The sequence below is a fragment of the Heptranchias perlo genome, chromosome 9 (assembly GCF_035084215.1).
Source record: "Heptranchias perlo isolate sHepPer1 chromosome 9, sHepPer1.hap1, whole genome shotgun sequence".
Taxonomy (NCBI): domain Eukaryota; kingdom Metazoa; phylum Chordata; class Chondrichthyes; order Hexanchiformes; family Hexanchidae; genus Heptranchias; species Heptranchias perlo.
The window spans coordinates 82,614,460-82,635,740 of record NC_090333.1 but is presented as its reverse complement, the minus strand read 5'-3'; the positions used below and the strand labels follow the sequence as shown (position 1 = coordinate 82,635,740).

The window sequence follows — 21,281 nt, the reverse complement described above, 5'->3', positions numbered from 1 at the left end:
AATGTACAACACAGAAACAGGCCATTTCGCCCTACATGTCCATGTCAGTGTTAATGCTCCACACGAGCCTTCTCCCTCCCGATTTCATCGAACCCTATCAGCATATCCTTCTATTCCTTTCTCCCGCGTGTTTATCTAGCTTCCCCTTAAATGCATCTATGCTATTCACCTCAACTACTCCTTGTGTAGTGAATTCCACATTCTAACCACTCTCTGGACAAAGAAGTTTCTCCTGAATTCCCTATTGAATTTATTAGTGACTATTTTATATTTCTGGCCCCTAGTTCTGGTCTCCCCCCGCAGGTGGAAACATCTTCTCTGCGTCTACTCAATCAAACCCTTTCATAATCTTAAAGACCTCTATCAGGTCACCCCTCAGTCTTCTCTTTTCTAGAGAAAAGAGCCCCAGTATGCTCAATCTTTCCTGATAGGTAAACCTCTCAGTTCTGGTATCATCCTTGTGAACATTTTTTGCACCTTCTCCAGTGCCTCTATATCCTTTTTATAATATGGGGGCCAGAACTGCTCACAGTCCTCCAAGTGTGGTCTGACCAAGGCTCTATACAAGTTTAACATAACTTCTCTGCTTTTCAATTCTATCCCTCCAGAAATGAATCCCAGTGCTTGGTTTGCCTTTTTTTATAATGGCCTTATTAACCTCGTCGCTACTTTTAGTGATTTGTGTATCTGTACCCCCCCAGATACCTCTGCTCCTCTACCCCGTTTAGACTTATTATCCAAGCAGTATGTGGCCCCCTTATTCTTCCTACCAAAATGTACCACCTCACACTTATCTATATTGAAATTCATTTGCCAATTACACACCCATTCTGCAAGTTTATTAATGTCTTCCTGTATTTTGTCACAGTCCTCCTCAGTATTTGGTGTCGTTTGCAAATTTTGAAATTGTACTTTTAATTCCCGAGTCCAAATTGTTTATATAAATGGTGAACAACAGTGGTCCCAGCACCGATCCCTGTGGAACACCACTTCCCATCTTTAGCCAGTCTGAGTAACTACCTTTAACCCCTACTCTCTGTTTTCTGTTTTGTAGCCAGCTTGCTATCCATTCTGCTACCTGTCCCCTGACTCCACGTGATCTGACCTTCGTCATGAAACTACTATGCGGTACTTTATTGAAGGCCTTTTGAAAATCCAAATATATTAAAGCTACGACATTACCCTTGTTTACTCTTTCTGTTACTTCTTCAAGGAATTCATTAAGTTTGGACAAGCATGTCCATCCCTTTTGAAATCCGTGCTGACGATTCTTGATTATATTTTCGGTTTCTAGATGTTTTTGTATTAAATCTTTGAGTAAAGATTCCATTATCTTTCCTGCCACCAACACTAAGCTAATTGGCCTATAGTTCCCTGGACTTGTTCTCTCTCCCTTTTTAAATATATTGTGGAGATGCCGGTGATGGACTGGGGTGGACAAATGTGAGTTGTTGCACAACACCAGGTTACAGTCCAACAGCTTTATTTGAAATCACAAGCTTTCGGAGCTTTGCTCCTTCGTCAGGTGACGTGAAGAGATGCATATAGGCACAGCATATATCGTCAGAGAACAATGCCTGGTGATTACAGATAATCTTTCTAACTGCCCTTTATCACACCTCGGCAGAGAGATAATCACAGCAATCAAAGGAGTCAATGGTGTTCAAACAGGTTAGTCAGGGAAACATTACATCCAAGAATACTGAGGTGGGGTCACAAGGGGTCAAATGTAGCAGATGCTGGTGACGAACCGGATTCTTTCCCCTCAGTCTGGTTCAGCAAGAACTGATTCGAGTACACCGTAAAGTTCAACACAACTTTAATAGCAGATCTTAGTCTGTAGCTTCAATTTAGATTCCTGAGAGAATCCGAACGATTCTAACAGAATAAGGAGACAAAGACAAAAACTCATACCTTTATACAAATCAATAGGGGTTGGAACATCATTAACACAAGAGTCAACACCAATCATAAGCCGGGCACAGGTTGCCATGCGGGGTTACGTTATTTCCGGCCAATCATAGATAATCCATGTGCTGACCATGTTGCTGTTAGACATCAAAGGGGATACTTCCTCACCTTCCAACTTGGAATGTTCTTCCCTGTTCCTTCTGTTCCTTATCTCCCAACCTGGAATGTCTTTCAACTTTGGCTAAGCTCTTAACCTATATTGATCTGCCATAAACATGGAGACATTCAGACCAGTCCTTGAATCACATCAAAGACCTATCATTGATAAGACAATGCAGGCCTGCTGACTAAGCAAACATATGACCCAGCAGGGGGGCCAGGCCACCTGTATCAATCTCAGTTACTAACTAATTAACCCTTTCTAACCATTTTGCATTCTGCTCCTTTGCCACGTAGGCATTTTAATATTTTACCGAAAACTGACCACGTAGGGATTCTCATTCCCCCCTTTTATCATTTCATGATAACCAACCCTTGTTCACTCATCAGTTCTGCCTGAGCAGAGTCTCATACTCGAATTTGTTCCATTGCTGCCTTACAGCAGATTTTAACGCAAGCAACGATCAGGCCAAAAGTAAGTATTGCTACAATTAGAATAACTAATCCGTGCATCAAGTACGATCCCCATGAGCCACTGAGAAGCCATTCTAACCAACCTTCTCCCAGGGTTTGGTGTAATTTTGTTACGGCTTTCTGTATATGCTCAGCCAGATTAGTTATATTTTCTGAGTTATCTGGTATGTAGGTGCAGCATTCTGATCCAATCAGTGCACAGGTTCCCCCTTTTGCGGCTAACAGGTAGTCTAAAGCCATGCGATTCTGCAAGTCCATTGTCCGAATGGCTATCATTTCTGCATTAGTATCCTTCAGTGCTACTGCGGTGTCATTAGCTACTTCTTCTAATACCGAAGCCATCTGCCGAATTTCCTTAATTATCCTGGCTACCCCATACCCAGGGAACAAAATAGCGAAATATCGCTCCGTTTCTGTAATTTCCCTTTTAGGCCTATACTGGTGATGATCCGCTAGGGAAGGCAAGTGATGAACATGGGGTACTACATATCCTAAATAACAGGACCCGATCCAGTTCTGAGGCAACCATGGGTATGCCTTATGACCGCATATGAAATACGTATCATTATATGCAGTTAAATTTCCCTCTTTAGCCACATATATAAGAGGCCGAGAGTCAAGGTGATTCCACAGCAACCCACTGGTTTTATTAAGCGTTGGGGCCCACTGGCCCTGGAACATGCCCTGGGTAGTCAGGTTGACTATGGGCGGTAGCCAGTAGTGGGTGGTGCTGCAATCACTATGTCCCATAAAAGGGCCATTATTTGGGGCATTCTTATTCCAACATATCGTCCCGTTTGGTCTAGACGTGTTGGTCAAGAGCAAGAACGGGGGCTTATGGACTTGATTGTAATTAGGCTGGCACCATCCTCTAAACTCATTAAGACTATACCCCGCTGATGCCCATTCTATTGTTTCCGGGGTTCCTATCGCATTTCCCGAATTGTTTCATCTTATGACCCATTCCGCAGATTCATGGGACATAAAGGGAATCGGCTTTAAAGGGATACCTCCCTTGGAATGGATAGGAATGTGGGAACACACCCAACAGCTAGAGATACCCTGCCGTTTGGCATACACATAACTCATGTACAGGAAGGTGTTAACGTGCAGTTCGTGCTTTTGGAGTTGGAGATCTCTCTTACGTCTCTGTAGCAGAGAACCCTCTAATCTTAGATAGTTAAAAATCTCTATGGGGGCTAACCCATTACGCTGTCTCCCTTGGTTAAATCTCAGGTACCGATCGTACCTCTGTGTATCTCTCTCTTGTTTACACAACTCAGGGGTCTTTTCCCCTTCACGCTTACAAACATAATCATATTTGCACTCAGTCCAATAACAAGGTATTCCTCCATGTGATATTCCTAACTCTATCGAGCGGTGGGGCTGCCTCAGGAGCCCGGCACATCCATCTATCCGGGTGATGTTCCACCTTCCGAATCCGTCTGGGTTGTTATCGTTGCATCGAAGTACGTCTCCTTTGCATAGGTGGTGTATGCGCTTAGGCTGGTCCCGTCGACATGTTCTCTCTTTGGTTACTCCCAGTGTCAGCAAGAGTTCAAGGCAGAATATCCAAGGGAAGACTTTCATAACTGGTCACGATACCTATATAGGGAAGATTTCTTAGAAGAAAAGAAAAGTTAGCATTTTAAGTTTGAGACGTGGGACTGATAGTTTTACAGTGGTGGAGGTGAACCCAAGCACTCTTCCCCCTCTACCTTCACAGCGGTAGGGGTGGTGAGTAGAACCTGATAGGGCCCCTCCCAACGAGGTTCCAGTCCTTTCCTTGTCCAATTCCTGATTAACACGTACGTCCCCGGTTCAATTTTAGACGGACTGGCTATATGAGGAAGTTCGACGTAGGCAGCTCGTACCCGAGAGTGGAGGCTTCTCAATGCCTTAGTTAATGACAAAATATAGTTAGTCATTTCTGTCGTCATGTGGTGAAAGTGGACAGTTTTCGGAACGTTTTGATTCCACGGGGTCTTGAGGGGTCTCCCGTATATAATTTCAGCAGGACTTAACCGTGCTACCCCAGCCGGAGTAGTACGTATCTGAAATAAGGCCATAGGAAGAAGTTTAAGCCAAGTAGTACCAGTCTCTGCCTGCAGTTTAGCCAGTTTATTTTTCAAAGCCTGATTAGCTCGATCGACCAACCCAGCGGCCTGTGGCCTGTAGGCACAGTGTAACTGTTGTTTAATGCCCATTTGGGTGCAGAATTCCTTGTTCACCTGACCCACAAAATGAGGGCCGTTATCTGAACTCAATTGATTTGGGATTCCGTATCTAGGGATGATCTCTTTCATCAGAACTTTTACAACAGTGGAGGCTTTGTTATCTGTTGTCGGATAGGCCTCTATCCATTTACTAAATACATCAACAATAACTAGGACATATTTATAACCCTGACATCTTTCCAACTCAATGTAGTCCATCTGGAGGGTCTCAAAGGGACCTTCCGGCAAAGGGGTCTTTCCCCATTCGCAAGGCACTCCCTTCCCAGGGTTGTATTGTTGACAAATGAGACAGCGACTGCTAATGCTCTGGGCTAGGGCTTGCAACCTAGGATGCCACCAAGTGGCCAGCAGCATACCACTAACAGCTTTGGCACCACAATGAGTTGCAAAGTGTACACATTCAATAACCCATACTGCTAATTCATCTGACATACAGGTCTGCCCCACAGGGGTAACCCATAATTTAGATACACAGTCATAAGTACAACCAAGTTGTTTCCACAATTGTTTATCACAGTCAGGAGCGTCCTCCTGTAATTTAATGACGTCTTGGATGGTTGGCATTGGCTTTTCAGAGGGAGACTTGCTCTGGTTTGAGCTTTTAGTCTGACTCATCATTCTAGGGACAACCACCCTCTGTGTCTGGGACGCTTCCTTAGCTTCCTGATCAGCATATCTATTCCTATATCTACTGGGGTCTGTCCTGTCGTGTGGGCGGAGCATTTTATAACTGAGATCTGTCTTGGTAGCATAAGGGCTTGTAACAAATCTGAGACTAACTTCTGATGGGAAATCTGTGTACCTACAGAAGTCAGAAACCCTCTGTTTTTCCATAACTGTCCAAAATCGTGAACTACCCCGAAAGCATATCTCGAATCTGTATACACATTAACCCTTTGGTCTTTCCCGAGGACACAAGCTCTTATCAGTGCAAACAGCTCCGCTTGCTGGGCAGAATATGGAAACTCAAAAGCAGCAGATTCAACAGTTTTACCGTCCTGGTCCACTATTGCATATCCAGAAAGTTTCTCTCCAAAGGAACCAATAGAGGCACTCCCATCTACATACATAGTTATGTCCGGATCCTTTATTGGGACATCAGATAGATCGTCTCTGACAGAAGTGTCTTCCTTAATTAAAGATAAACAATCGTGTCCTGGGTCAGTCTGTTCCATGGGTGGCTCTGTGAGAAAACATGCTGGGTTGATGGTAGTACAATGTTTAAATCGCAGTCTAGGATTATTCAGCAGATATATCTCATACTTATTCTGTCGAGCCATGGTAAGATGTTGAGTCTGCAGCTGTCCTAATAATGCAGTTACCGAGTGTGAACTGTATACAGTGATGTCCTGTTGTAAAGTCAGATTAGCAGCTGACTGTAGGCTATTGTAAATGGCCATTAAAATCTGAGTACAAACTGGATGTCCCAGTGCTACCGAATCTAACTTCGAAGAGTAGTACGCCACCGGTCTATGCTTGTCTCCATGTTTTTGAGTCAAAACAGCAGTCGAGCAATCAGCGAGGATAGTACAGTACGACTGAAATGGTCTGTCATACAGGGGTCTCCCCAATGCGGGTGCTTGTGACAAAGCTTCCTTTAATCTCTCAAATGCTCCCAAGGCGTCAGAATCTAGTTGAAATTCGCCCTCTATGCTGGTGTATGGCGTTAATAATTTAGTGTCCATGGCAATGTTAGGGATCCACTGTCTGCAATAGTTTACCATTCCCATCCACTGCCGTACCTCCTTTGCAGTGCGAGGTACAGGGAATTGACAGATTGGTTCAATCCTGCTTCTTTCTAGGCTCCGCTCGGTTGCTGAGAGCATAACTCCAAGAAACTTAACCCTCTGTTGGGCCACCAGTACTTTCGATTGGGGTACTATGTACCCTAGCGAGGATAAGTGATTTAGCAATTGGGCAGTGTCTTTTCGGTTACTCTGCTCATCAGGGCTGGCTATCAACAGATCATCCACATACTGGACTAGCGCAGACCCTTGTTTCAAAGTCAATGTCTGTAATTGTTCCTGTAAGCATCTAGAAAATAACGTTGGGGAGTTAACGAAGCCTTGTGGCAGTCGGGTCCAAGTATATTGCTGTCCCTTGTAAGTGAAGGCAAAAAGGTACTGACTTGATGGGTCTAGCGGTAAGGCGAAAAAGGCGTGTTGAAGATCGACTACTGCAAAGACTTTGGCTGTTGCAGGAACTTGAGCCAGAATATGAGCTGGATTGGGCACTAGCGCGTGCAGCGGCTGTACAATGGCATTGATTGATCGCAAATCCTGTACTAATCTGTACTGGTCTGGCTTGCCTGGCTTTGGAACTGTCAGTATGGGCGTGTTACACGGGGACTGACATTTAATCAAAATCCCTTGCTTTAACAACCCAGTGATCAATTTGTCAATGCTTGGTATCGCCTGTTGCTTTAGTGGATATTGTCGAATAGAGGGTAATACAACATTTTCCTGCAGGTCAATATGAATAGGAATCATTTTAACGCATCCTACCTGTGTGGGATCCTCCGCCCACACTTGCGGATTAACATATTCTGATTTTTCATTGCCCACATGGTGGCGCAATTGTGCCCTGTTAACCCTTGGTGTCTGGTAAAACAGAATAGTCCGGCCGCATGACAGGGTCTGTTTCTGTCGATTATTTGGATCAGCTTGTTCGACTGTCTGTTTTACCATGGGTCCTAAATCTTTCGCATGGTACGGGTAATTCACCTCCCGGGTGATATGTGGGGCTCCCTTTATTTCAAAGGGTCCTGGGTTCCATCCCATTGTTTTTGCAGCACCCCGAGTGATGTAACCTGTAACAGGTGCTTCCTTCCACAATTCTGAGGGGATCTCAACATACTCTGCTCTCCCTTCTGGTCCTGTAACCATAGCCCGGCGAATAACCTCCCATTCCGTTCCTATATAGCTTCGGTAAAAGTCCTCCAATTCCTTATTTCTCCCACTCATATCGTAGGCCAAGGTTACATGAAGGGGACCCTCATCTTCGAAGTCTAGAGACCACCATTGTGGGGTGATGGAAACATAACACTGCATTTTAGGGGCCCATGGTTTCACAGTCAGTCCTTCGTCCCCGCACTCAATGCTCAGGCGGAATGCACATAGCAAGTCTCGAGCCATGAGATTACAGTCTAGTCCACTTGTAATTACAAATTGGTGTTTCACTGACTCATTTCCAAATTGTACTTCCACTGGTTCAGATATCAGGTATTGGCTCACTTGTCCCTGAAAACCAGACAGACTCTGTTTTTCCCCAGACTCAGGGAGATTAAGCTCCGATCGGACAGATGACATGGTTGCTCCGGTGTCTACTAAGAATATATGTGGGTTTCCTTTAATCATCAGTGACAGAACGGGCTCCTGCTCTGACTGGATCCCGTTTACCACAAGGTTAGCTAGTCAATACTGGGGGAACGGATTATTTTGGGAAAAGTCCGTATATCTTCCTCGTCCTCGATTCCCTTGCCAACCTCCCCTTCGCTGCCCTTGCATATGGCCCCCTCTTCCCTGTCTACGGGAGGGACATTCCTTGATCCAGTGGCCTAGCTGACCACAATTGAAACAGGCATCTGACCCTGTTTGTCTCCCTCCTCCTCTTCTCCCTTCAAAATTACGTCTCGGAGGAACGTAGGATGGGTCATAGTTAGGGGCGGTTGGTCCATTAGGGTGTGTATCGTACGCATACCCTTCTCCGTCAACCCATCCTGGAACACAATACCTCAATCCATCTGATATCCTGTTCTGTCTGAGGTGCGTTTCGGCCCTTCCTTTTTCACCACATACTCAGTTTTAACTCTAACTTGGGCCTGACCTTCCTGGTGCTTATTATCCGTCCAGTAGTATTTTACTGCCCTATTCATCTGGCTGGAAGTATTCTCTGACCAGTCCATATTATTAGTCCTAATTGCTTGAGAAACCGGAATCGGTAGGCAGTTCAGTAGCATAGCGCAGTACTGTGGTGAGTCTCTTCCCTCACGGTACGCTGTGTCTCCTGATTGATTCCAGTATACTTCCGAGAATCTTTCCAAATATTCGTCTGCTCCCTCTCCCTTTTTAGGCCTGGTGTCTAAGATCTTAGTTATGTCAATTGGTTTTTGTAGAATAGCACTAAGGGCACCCAAAAGACGCTCCTGGCGCTCAACATCATTGTTTGGTATCTGTGCTACCAATGCGACATGAGTCCGGACATTCAATTGGTCCAGGAATTTGGTATGTTCAGCATGGGTTAAAACTTGCTGTATTAGCGACCATAAGTCCCTTGATTCTGCATTATAGACAGAAACGGTAGTCTTAAGGAATTCTATAAATGCGGTCGGTGACTTTCTCCTATCCGGCACCCCAGATAGAATGGCCATTATCTCGTTAGGTTTCCATGGACAGTACACATCTATCGTTCGGGAGTTGCCGGCTACTCCAGCATTGGCTGGGTTTGGGTCAAAAGTGGGATTAGGCATCGGCCTCATTGGTAACTGACGAGGGGTCGGCTCATACCTAGCTAGTGTCTCAGTAGTACGTTCTAAGTTTAGTGATGGCAAGTCGTCTCCTGACTCTTCAGTTTCTGCGTCTCTAAGTCCCTGACTGTCCAATCTCTGATCTCTCTGCTGACTTAAACTAAGTGGGCTGACTGAGAATTTAAACGTTGGAGCCAATAATTCCCTAGTTTTGCTTCTGGTACGGGAAGCAACCGGGGAGACAGTTTGAGGCATTATCACAGGGGTTTGAACAGTCTGTACCGTAGGCACTGAAGAATAGATATTACTGTACTCAGGAGGGGCACTAGGACCCTGGGGAGCTACACGGGACCTACAATTCCACTCATCCAAATCATCATCGTCTCCCCCAGCCAAGGCAAGGCCAATCATTGGATTACATAATCCACTTTTCTCAATCGTTTTGGGCTCGCCCGAAGTCTTTTCTGACCTCTTTTTAGAGCACTTTTCATGAGCACATTCTCCTTTTAGGACCTCTACGGACTTGACCACTCCTCCTTCAGTGAGTCCTATCCCTAACTTCAACGCATTATCCTGCCAACTTGCTAATAGCGAAGCTTCTTTCAGTTCTTGACAGTACTCCATAAAGCAATTAAATCTTTGGTTGCTTTATTTCCGTTATTTTTCCAAATTAATTCCTGTGCTTTTATGGCAGTATCTAGGTCTTTAATTCCTCCCAATGGCCATTGATCATTCCCCAGTTTTTTATTCAACCCGCCTGACAATTGTCTAAATTGTTTTGCCTTGTCCGGATATTTTTCACACAAAGTCTGTAAGGCACTCCCTGGTTCTGCAGAGGTATCCAGACAACTACCCATTCTATGTCCCGTTTTCCTTTACTCTTGGTCAACTAATTAATACAACTGTATTTGAACAGAATTCAAGGATGGACCTGACTCCTTGTGCCTCACAATCCCAAGTGCCTTTGGTCTCTACGCCCACTTCAGGGTCCTGACCTTCGCGTGGGGGATCTCCCCTCTTAACAACCGGTCTAAGGCTGCGCGTTGAGACAGGCACTTCCTCCCTTAGTCGATCAGCACAAGCAATCAATTCCTGTTTATACCCACTTCCCAGGGACTCGAAGTTCCTGTTTATACCCAATCACCAGGAACTCGAACCCTAATCCTCAGCGATTTTTAATCACTGACTCAAGATTCCGGTTTATATCCAATTACCAAGAACTCAAACTCTAACTCTCAGTGATAATTTTGATCACTGACCCGAAGTTCTAGTTCGATCACTGACCTACCGCATACAAGTTATTCCCTCAGTACCTGTACTGACCCTCAGTGATATTTAACCATTGACCTCTTTCTGCTATTTCTGTGTATTCGCCAGACTGACCTGAATCTCGTAAGGACGCCACACGAGTGTTAGCGATTGGACGATTCGTCGTCAGACTTAACAGATTTAGGAAAGCCGATATAGTAAAGAAAAGTTTACTCACACCGGGCGCGCCCTTCCTGTCCTCTGTGTCCAAGACAAACCGCCTCTTACTCCGCGAACTCTCGGTGAACGACCGTTAAGATCCCCGTACGGGCCACCAAATGACGAACCGGATTCTTTCCCCTCAGTCTGGTTCAGCAAGAACTGATTCGAGTACACCGTAAAGTTCAACACAACTTTAATAGCAGATCTTAGTCTGTAGCTTCAATTCAGATTCCTGAGAGAATCCGAACGATTCTAACAGAATAAGGAGACAAAGACAAAAACTCATACCTTTATACAAATCAATAGGGGTTGGAACATCATTAACACAAGAGTCAACACCAATCATAAGCCGGGCACAGGTTGCCATGCGGGGTTACATTATTTCCGGCCAATCATAGATAATCCATGTGCTGACCATGTTGCTGTTAGACATCAAAGGGGATACTTCCTCACCTTCCAACTTAGAATGTTCTTCCCTGTTCCTTCTGTTCCTTATCTCCCAACCTGGAATGTCTTTCAACTTTGGCTAAGCTCTTAACCTATATTGATCTGCCATAAACATGGAGACATTCAGACCAGTCCTTGAATCACATCAAAGACCTATCATTGATAAGACAATGCAGGCCTGCTGACTAAGCAAACATATGGCCCAGCAGGGGGGCCAGGCCACCTGTATCAATCTCAGTTACTAACTAATTAACCCTTTCTAACCATTTTGCATTCTGCTTCTTTGCCACGTAGGCATTTTAATATTTTACCGAAAACTGACCACGTAGGGATTCTCACTGGGGTTTGTATTAAAAACAGATAACTTTTTTTTTGCTGGAAATCGCAGCAGGTCCAGCCGCATTTGTGTATGGAGAACAAGCCATCTCCGACTTGAGTCTGGATGACTCTACGTCAGGTGGGGTTACATGTAGCATGACATGAACCCAAGATCCCGGTTGAGGCCGTCCTCATGGGTGCGGAACTTGGCTATCAATTTCTGCTCGACGATTTTGCGTTGTCGTGTGTCTCGAAGGCCGCCTTGGAGAACGCTTACCCGAAGATCGGAGGCTGAATGTCCTTGACTGCTGAAGTGTTCCCCGACTGGGAGGGAACCCTCCTGTCTGGCAATTGTTGCGCGGTGTCCGTTAATCCGTTGTCGCAGTGTCTGCATGGTCTCGCCAATGTACCATGCTCCCGGGCATCCTTTCCTGCAACGTATGAGGTAGACAACGTTGGCCGAGTCACAGGAGTATGAACCATGTACCTGGTGGGTGGTGTCCTCTTGTGTGATGGTGGTATCTGTGTCGATGATCTGGCATGTCTTGCAGAGGTTGCCGTGGCAGGGTTGTGTGGTGTCGTGGTCGCTGTTCTCCTGAAAGCTGGGTAATTTGCTGCGAACGATGGTCTGTTTAAGGTTAGGTGGCTGTTTGAAGGCAAGTAGTGGAGGCGTGGGGATGGCCTTAGCGAGGTGTTCGTCGTCATCGATGCCATGTTGGAGGCTGCGAAGAACATGGCGTAGTTTCTCCGCTCTGGGGAAGTACTGGACGACGAAGAATACTCTGTTGGTTGTGTCCCGTGTTTGTCTTCTGAGGAGGTCTATGCGATTTTTCGCTGTGGCCCGTCGGAACTGTTGATCGACGAGCCGCGCGTCCTATCCCGTTCTTACGAGGGCGTCTTTCAGCGTCTATAGGTGCCCATCGCGTTCCTCCTCGTCTGAGCAGATCCTGTGTATTCGCAGGGCCTGTCCATAGGGGATGGCCTCTTTGACGTGGTTAGGGTGGAAGCTGGAGAAGTGGAGCATTGTGAGGTTGTCTGTGGGCTTGCGGCAGAGTGAGGTGCTGAGGTGCCCGTCTTTGATGGAGATACGTGTGTCCAAGAATGAAACCGATTCTGAGGAGTAGTCCATGGTGAGCTTGATGGTGGGATGGAACTTGTTGATGTTATTGTGTAGTCTCTTCAGTGATTCTTCGCCGTAGGTCCATAGGAAGAAAATGTCGTCGATGTATCTGGTGTATAGCCACCTAACCTCAAACAGACCATCATTCGCAGCAAATTACCCAGCTTTCAGGAGAACAACGACCACGACACCACACAACCCTGCCACGGCAACCTCAGCAAGACATGCCAGATCATCGACACAGATACATCACACGAAAGGACATCACCCACCAGGTACAGGTACATGTGACTCGGCCAACATTGTCTACCTCATACGTTGCAGGAAAGGATGCCCTGGAGCATGGTACATCAGCGAGACCATGCAGACACTGCGACAACGGATGAACGGACACCGCGCAACAATCGCCAGACAGGAGGGTTCCCTCCCAGTCAGGGAACACTTCAGCAGTCAAGGACATTCAGCCACCGATCTTCGGGTAAGCGTTCTCCAAGGCGGCCTTCGAGACACACGACAACGCAAAATCGTCGAGCAGAAATTGATAGCCAAGTTCCGCACCCATGAGGACGGCCTCAACCGGGATCTTGGGTTCATGTCATGCTACATGTAACCCCACCTGACGTAGAGTCATCCAGACTCAAGTCGTAGTTGGCTTGTTCTCCATACACAGATGCGGCCGGACCTGCTGCGATTTCCGGCAAAAAAAGTTATCTGTTTTTAATACAAACCCCAGCATCTGCTACATTTGACCCCTTGTGACCCCACCTCAGTATTCTTGGATGTAATGTTTCCCTGACTAACCTGTCTGAACACCATTCACTCCTTTGATTGCTGTGATTATCTCTCTGCCGAGGTATGATAAAGGGCAGTTAGAAAGATTATCTGTAATCACCAGGCATTGTTCTCTGACTATATTTGCTGTGCCTATATGCATCTCTTCACTTCACCTGACGAAGGAGCAAAGCTCCGAAAGCTTGTGATTTCAAATAAAGCTGTTGGACTGTAACCTGGTGTTGTGCAACTACTCACGTTTTTAAATATAGGAATCACATCAGCTGTCCACCAGTCCTCTGGCACTATTCCCTTTTCTAATGAATTTTTATATATATGTAATAGTGCCTCTGCTATCTCTTCCCTAACTTCTTTCAAAATGCGCAGATGCAATCCATCCAGACCAGGGGTTTTATCCTCTCTAAGTTTGATTAGTTTATCAATTATCTCCCCTCTTTCTAAAATGTCTATATACCTTTTTTGATCACTGCTTCTAATGTCACACCCACCATGTTAATCTCCCTGGTGTCATTACCGGTGAGTTGATTGTGTGTATCCCTTAGTGGCCTTATCCCTATCCAGATTTTTCTTTTGTAATTTAGGTGTCTGTAGAATACTTTACTATTTTTATATTCCTTGATAATTTGCTTCATAGTTTCTCTTTGCCTTCCTAATTGTTTTTTAATTTCTTTCCTAACCTTTTTGTATTCCCTTTTGTCATCCTCTCCTTTATTGCCTATGTACTTAGTGTATGCCTTTTTCTTTAGTTTCAATTTTGCCTTTATTTCTTTATTCATCCATGGTGTAGCATTACTGGCTAATTTGTTCTTACTTTTTAGTGGCATATCTTTCTCCTGGACTCTATTCATCACCGTTTTAAATATTTCCCACTGCCGTTCTATTTCTTCGTTTATCAGTAAATTTTTCCAGTTTATTTTCCCTAGTTCCATTCTCATTCCCTGAATATCAGCCTTTTTCCAATTTATTACTTTGGTCTTTGACTTACTTATGTCCTTCCCAATCTTTATCTTAAACCATATTATGTTGTGATCACTATTGTCTAGACGTTCCCCTACACTTAATTCTCTTATCTGTTCTGGTTTATTTCCCATTACTAGATCCAGCAGTGCTTCCTCTCTTGGGCTTTTTACATACTGGGTATGTTATTTATATATAGAATAACAGATACCTGGGAGTGAGTTACAGGCTGGAATCTAATCGAGGGGTTCGGTGGGGGTTTATATATAGAATAACAGATACCCGGGAGTGAGTTACAGGCTGGAATCTAATCGAGGGGTTCGGGGGGGGTTTATATATAGAATAACAGATATCCGGGAGTGAGTTACAGGCTGGAATCTAATCGAGGGGTTCGGGGGGGGTTTATATATAGAATAACAGATACCCGGGAGTGAGTTACAGGCTGGAATCTAATCGAGGGGTTCGGAGGGTTTATATATAGAATAACAGATACCCGGGAGTGAGTTACAGGCTGGAATCTAATCGAGGGGTTCGGGGGGGTTTATATATAGAAGATACAGATACCCGGGAGTGAGTTACAGGCTGGAATCTAATCGAGGGGTTCGGGGGGTTTATATATAGAATAACAGATACCCGGGAGTGAGTTACAGGCTGGAATCTAATCGAGGGGTTCGGGGGGTTTATATATAGAATAACAGATACCCGGGAGTGAGTTACAGACTGGAATCTAATCGAGGGGTTTGGGGGGTTTATATATAGAATAACAGATACCCGGGAGTGAGTTACAGGCTGGAATCTAATCGAGGGGTTCGGGGGGTTTATATATAGAATAACAGATACCCGGGAGTGAGTTACAGGCTGGAATCTAATCGAGGGGTTTGGGGGGTTTATATATAGAATAACAGATACCCGGGAGTGAGTTACAGGCTGGAATCTAATCGAGCGGTTTGGGGGGTTTATATATAGAATAATGGAGAGCGCTGGTTGGGGTTACGCCATTCACTGTAAGTGCGCCATCATGTCGCGAGGGCTAATTTTGTTTTTTCTTTCTCCCTTTCCTTTTTAAGACTGTGAAGTTGTGCTCCGGACCATGGCTCAAACCCTGCAGCTGGAGATTCCCAACTTTGGGAACACGGTGATGGAGTGCCTGAACGAGCAGCGCCTGCAGGGCCTGTACTGCGACACTTCCATCGTGGTGAAGGGTCAGACGTTCAAGGCCCACCGGGCGGTGCTGGCCGCCAACAGCTCCTACTTCCGGGACCTGTTTGCCGGGACGGGACGGTCTGCCTTCGAGCTGCCGGCGGCGGTGCAGCCGCAGAGCTTCCAGAACATTCTGAACTTCTGCTACACGGGGAAGCTGTCGATGAAGGCGGGCGAGCAATTTGTGTTGATGTACACGGCCGGGTTCCTGCAGATCCAGCGCATCGTGGAGCGGGGAACCGAGCTCCTGTCCAAGGTCAGCTCGCCACGGTGCGACTCGCAGGGGCTGAGCGCTGAAGACCCGGGCTGGGAGCCTCAGAGCCCAGCCGCGCCCCTCCCCCTCGCCGTCCCGCTCCCCCTCCCCCCACTGCTCGCGTCCCGGGTCAAAGTGGAGCAGAGTGACTGTGGCTCCGGCCGGGCCAGGCGAGCAGCGGAGGGTCTCGCTGGGGGCAGCGCCAAGTCAGCCCGGCTGGGGCACGAGGGATCAATTGGGCAGGGCTGCCCTTCCAACCTGCCCCCCGATATCGCCAGCCCCGGCGCCAGCAGCCTTCACCCCAGCGACAGCCCCTTCTCCTGCCAGAACGAGGAGGAGGAGGAGGGGGAAGAGGAAGCACTAGAGGACATGACAGAGGAGCAATACGTCCAGATGTGCAGCATGTACAATATGGGTGTCCCGCACACAGGTGAGAATAGTCACCCCAAGACTGTGGGAACAAGGAGATACAGTGGCTCTCTGTACTCCAGGGCAGTGCTGAGGGAGCGCTGCCCTGTGGGAGGGTCAGTGCTGAGGGAGCGCTGCCCGGTGGGAGGGTCAGTGCTGAGGGAGCGCTGCCCGGTGGGAGGGTCAGTGCTGAGGGAGCGCTGCCCGGTGGGAGGGTCAGTGCTGAGGGAGCGCTGCCCGGTGGGAGGGTCAGTGCTGAGGGAGCGCTGCCCGGTGGGAGGGTCAGTGCTGAGGGAGCGCTGCCCGGTGGGAGGGTCAGTGCTGAGGGAGCGCTGCCCGGTGGGAGGGTCAGTGCTGAGGGAGCGCTGCCCGGTGGGAGGGTCAGTGCTGAGGGAGCGCTGCCCGGTGGGAGGGTCAGTGCTGAGGGAGCGCTGCCCGGTGGGAGGGTCAGTGCTGAGGGAGCGCTGCCCGGTGGGAGGGTCAGTGCTGAGGGAGCGCTGCCCTGTGGGAGGGTCAGTGCTGAGGGAGCGCTGCCCGGTGGGAGGGTCAGTGCTGAGGGAGCGCTGCCCGGTGGGAGGGTCAGTGCTGAGGGAGCGCTGCCCGGTGGGAGGGTCAGTGCTGAGGGAGCGCTGCCCGGTGGGAGGGTCAGTGCTGAGGGAGCGCTGCCCGGTGGGAGGGTCAGTGCTGAGGGAGCGCTGCCCGGTGGGAGGGTCAGTGCTGAGGGAGCGCTGCCCGGTGGGAGGGTCAGTGCTGAGGGAGCGCTGCCCGGTGGGAGGGTCAGTGCTGAGGGAGCGCTGCCCGGTGGGAGGGTCAGTGCTGAGGGAGCGCTGCCCGGTGGGAGGGTCAGTGCTGAGGGAGCGCTGCCCGGTGGGAGGGTCAGTGCTGAGGGAGCGCTGCCCGGTGGGAGGGTCAGTGCTGAGGGAGCGCTGCCCGGTGGGAGGATCAGTGCTGAGGGAGCGCTGCCCGGTGGGAGGGTCAGTGCTGAGGGAGCGCTGCCCGGTGGGAGGGTCAGTGCTGAGGGAGCGCTGCCCGGTGGGAGGGTCAGTGCTGAGGGAGCGCTGCCCGGTGGGAGGGTCAGTGCTGAGGGAGCGCTGCCCGGTGGGAGGGTCAGTGCTGAGGGAGCGCTGCCCGGTGGGAGGGTCAGTGCTGAGGGAGCGCTGCCCGGTGGGAGGGTCAGTGCTGAGGGAGCGCTGCCCGGTGGGAGGGTCAGTGCTGAGGGAGCGCTGCCCGGTGGGAGGGTCAGTGCTGAGGGAGCGCTGCCCGGTGGGAGGGTCAGTGCTGAGGGAGCGCTGCCCGGTGGGAGGGCCAGTGCTGAGGGAGCGCTGCCCGGTGGGAGGGCCAGTGCTGAGGGAGCGCTGCCCTGTGGGAGGGTCAGTGCTGAGGGAGCGCTGCCCTGTGGGAGGGTCAGTGCTGAGGGAGCGCTGCCCGGTGGGAGGGTCAGTGCTGAGGGAGCGCTGCCCGGTGGGAGGGTCAGTGCTGAGGGAGCGCTGCCCGGTGGGAGGGTCAGTGCTGAGGGAGCGCTGCGCGGTGGGAGTGTCAGTGCTGAGGGAGCGCTGCGCTGTCAGAGGTGCCTTCTCTCAGATGAGACATTAAACCGTGGTCCTATCTGCCCTCAGGTGGATTTAAAAGATCCAATTGCACTATTTTGAAAAAGACCAGGGCAGATCCCCCCTTGCGTCTTGGACAATATTTATCTCTCAACCAAGATCACTAAATCAGATTATCTGGTCGTTATCACATTGCTATTTGTGGGATCTTGCTGTGCGCAAATTGGCGGCCGTGTTTTTTGCATTATAACAGTGACTACACTTCAAAAGGTACTTCATTGTCTGTGAAGTGCTTTGAGACTCCCTGAGGTTGTGAAAGATGCTATAACTTTCTTTTGATATGGTGCCAGGTTCAGATCAGCTGGTCTCAATAAAGGGGGAGGAGGGGGGTCATTGCAGTTGACCTCAGATAGTATTAAATCAAAGAGGCAAATAAAGTTGCCAGAAAAAGCTGTAAGCCTGAGGATTGGGAGCATTTTAGAATTCAGCAAAGGAGGACCAAGAAATTGATAAAGAAAATGAAAATAGAATGAGAGTAAACTAGCGAGAAACATTAAAACGGACTGTAAAAGGGGAATAAGAGAAATTAAACAAATACTTTGTGTCTGTCTTCATGGAAGATGACACAATAAACCCCCCAGGAATTCTAGAGAGCCAAGGGTCTGGCGAGAATGAGGGACTGAAAGAAATTACTATTAGTAAAAAAAAAATAGTACTAGAGAAATTCATGGGACTGAAAGTCAATAAAACCCAAGGACCGGATGATCTACATCCTAGGAGTTTTGAAAGAAGTGGCTGTAGAGATAGTGGATGCATTGGTTGTCATCTTCCAAAATTCTATAGATTCTGGAATGATACTTGCAGATTGGAGGGTAGCAAATGTAACCTCACTATTTAAAAAAGGAGGGAGAGAGAAAACAGGGAACGACAGACCTGTTATCCTGACATCAGTAGTGGGGAAAATGCTAGAATCTATTATAAAGGATGTGATATCAGGACACTTAGAAAATAATAATAGGATTTGGCAGAGTCAACATGGTTTCATGAAAGGGAAATCATGTTTGAGAAAGCTATTGGAGTTCTTTGAGGATGTAACTAGTAGAATAGATAAAGGGGAACCAATGGATGTGGCTTTTGATAAGGTCCCACACAGGAGGTTGGTGAACAAAGTTAGAGCACATGGAATTGGGGGTAATATACTGGCACGGATTGAGAATTGGTTATCAGACAGAAAACAGAGAGTAGGAATAAACAGGTCTTTTTCGTGGTAGCAGACTGTGACTAGTGGGGTACCGCAGGGATCAGTGCTTGGGCCCCAGCTATTCACAATCTATATCAATGATTTGGATGAGGGGACCAAATGTAATATTTCCAAGTTTGTTGATGACACAAAACTAGGTGGGAATGTGAGTTGTGAGGAAGATGCAAAGAGGCTTCAAGGAGATATAGACAGGCTAAGTGAGTGGGCAAGAACATGGCAGATGGAATATAATGTGGAAAAATGTGAAGTTATCCACTTTGGTAGGAAAAACAGAAATGCAGAGTTTTTTTAAATGGTGAGAGATTGGGAAATGTTGATGTTCAAAGGGACCTGGGTGTCCTTGTACATGAGTCACTGAGAGCTAACATACAGGTGCAGCAAGCAGTTAGGAAGGCAAATGGTATGTTGGCCTTTATTACAAGAGGATTTGAGTACAGGAGTAAAGATGTCTTACTGCAATTATACAGGGCCTTGGTGAGACTGCACCTGGAGTATTGTGTACAATTTTGGTCTCCTTACCTAAGAAAGGATATACTTGCCATAGAGGGAGTGCAATGAAGGTTCACCAGATTGATTCCTGGGATGGCGGGATTGTCATATGAGGAGAGATTGAGCAGAATAGGCCTGTGTTCTCTAGAGTTTAGAAGATTCTTACAGGGCTTCGACAGGGTAGATGCAGGGAGGATGTTTCCCCTGGCTGGGGAGTCTAGAACCAGGGGTCACAGTCTCAGAATAAGGGGTAGGCCATTTAGGACTGAGATGAGGAGAAATTTCTTCACTCAGGGTGGTGAATCTTTGGAATTCTCTACCCCAGAGGGCTGTGGAGGCTCAGTCATTGAGTACATTCAAATCAGAGATCGCTAGATTTCTAGATATTAAAGGCATCAAGGGATATCGGGAGAGTGCAGGAAAATGGTGTTTAGGTAGAAGATCAGCCATGATCTGATTGAGTAGCGGGGCAGGCTCGAGGGGCTGGATGGCCTTCTCCTGCTCCTATTTCTTATGTTCTTATGAACCTTTGACCCTATTGAGTTCGTGTAGTCTTGAACGTTAGTTATCTTGCTGTTTGCTTTAATGATGGAGCCACTTGGTCATGTTTAGTATGTGGATGCTGCAGTTCTTGGTTCCTTCCTTTCTGCTTTAAGTTGTTTGGAGATTCACTGATATCAGGAGTTCTACCCACACACATCCTTCCATTGAGCGGAAGTCTCACTGGTCGCTACAGAACGCACGGACTGTTATGTAAACAAAATGAAAGACTTGCATTTTACAGTATCTTTCACAACCTCAGGATGCCCCAAAGCCCTTTACAGTCAATGAGGTACTTTTGAAGTGTAGTCAATGTTGTAATGTAGGAAACGCGGCATCCAATTTGCGCACAGCAAGATCCCACAAACAGCAATGTGATAAATGACCCAGATAATCTGTTTTATTGATGTTGTTTGAGGAATAAATATTGACCAGGACACCGGGGAGAACTCCCCTGCTGTTCTTCGAAATAGTGCCATGGGATCTTTTACATCCGCCTGAGAGGACAGACAGGGCCTCGGTTTAACGTCTCATCCGAAAGACAGCACCTCCGACAGTGCAGCACTCCCTCGTACTGCACTGGGAGTATCAGCCTGGATTGGACGTACCTTAGTCGGTCAATTGTGGGTTAAACAAGACTTTGAGGAAACCCATTCCTCAACGGTTACTGCCCAGTTGAGTGGCTGGGTTTATTTCCAGCAGGCCTCTCCCTCCAGCGCTGGATGGGCCTCGCCCTCCAGTGCCGATGACTGAGTGTGACTGTGACTGTGCTCCAGGCTGGCCCTGAAGGTTTAGGTCCCAAAAGCCCCATCAGCCGTGTTTGTCCAGCTTCGGGATCCTTCCTATTTGGATGTGGAGGTTGAATGAAGGAGAAAGAATGGAAGAATATTTATGTCCAGGAATCTTCCTCATTCTTTGAGCAAAGTTCCCCCACGCAAAGCCCGATCCTGAAGACTCCATCCTGTTCTCTGCCGTGTTTTCCTGCCAATAGTTATTCCAGTAATGTTTCAGGGCGTTGTTGGTCTCACTGCTTCCTCAGACTGAAGCCATCGTCGTGACGAGTAAATCCATCACCTCTTGGGATAATTCCGTTATCCTTTTTTTAATAACCGATTCGTAACACTAGCAACATCTCATTTATTATTGTTTCAAAACATTCATCTTAAGACTTCACACAGAGCAGTACACGCGGTCCTACATCCTAGCGATTTCCGTGTAAAGACCTTCCCGGGA

At 47.6% G+C, this 21,281-nt stretch overlaps 1 protein-coding gene across 1 annotated transcript in view; it reads left to right on the top strand.

Annotated features, from left to right (window-relative positions):
• LOC137325567 (nucleus accumbens-associated protein 1-like) overlaps positions 1 to 21,281 on the top strand; it is a 78,212-nt gene that overhangs the window by 19,341 nt on the left and 37,590 nt on the right. The window contains exon 2 of the mRNA XM_067990821.1: positions 15,418 to 16,233. Within this exon, the coding sequence (XP_067846922.1) occupies positions 15,441 to 16,233 (793 nt within the window). The 5' untranslated portion in view covers positions 15,418 to 15,440. The remainder of the gene's footprint in view (positions 1 to 15,417; positions 16,234 to 21,281) is intronic.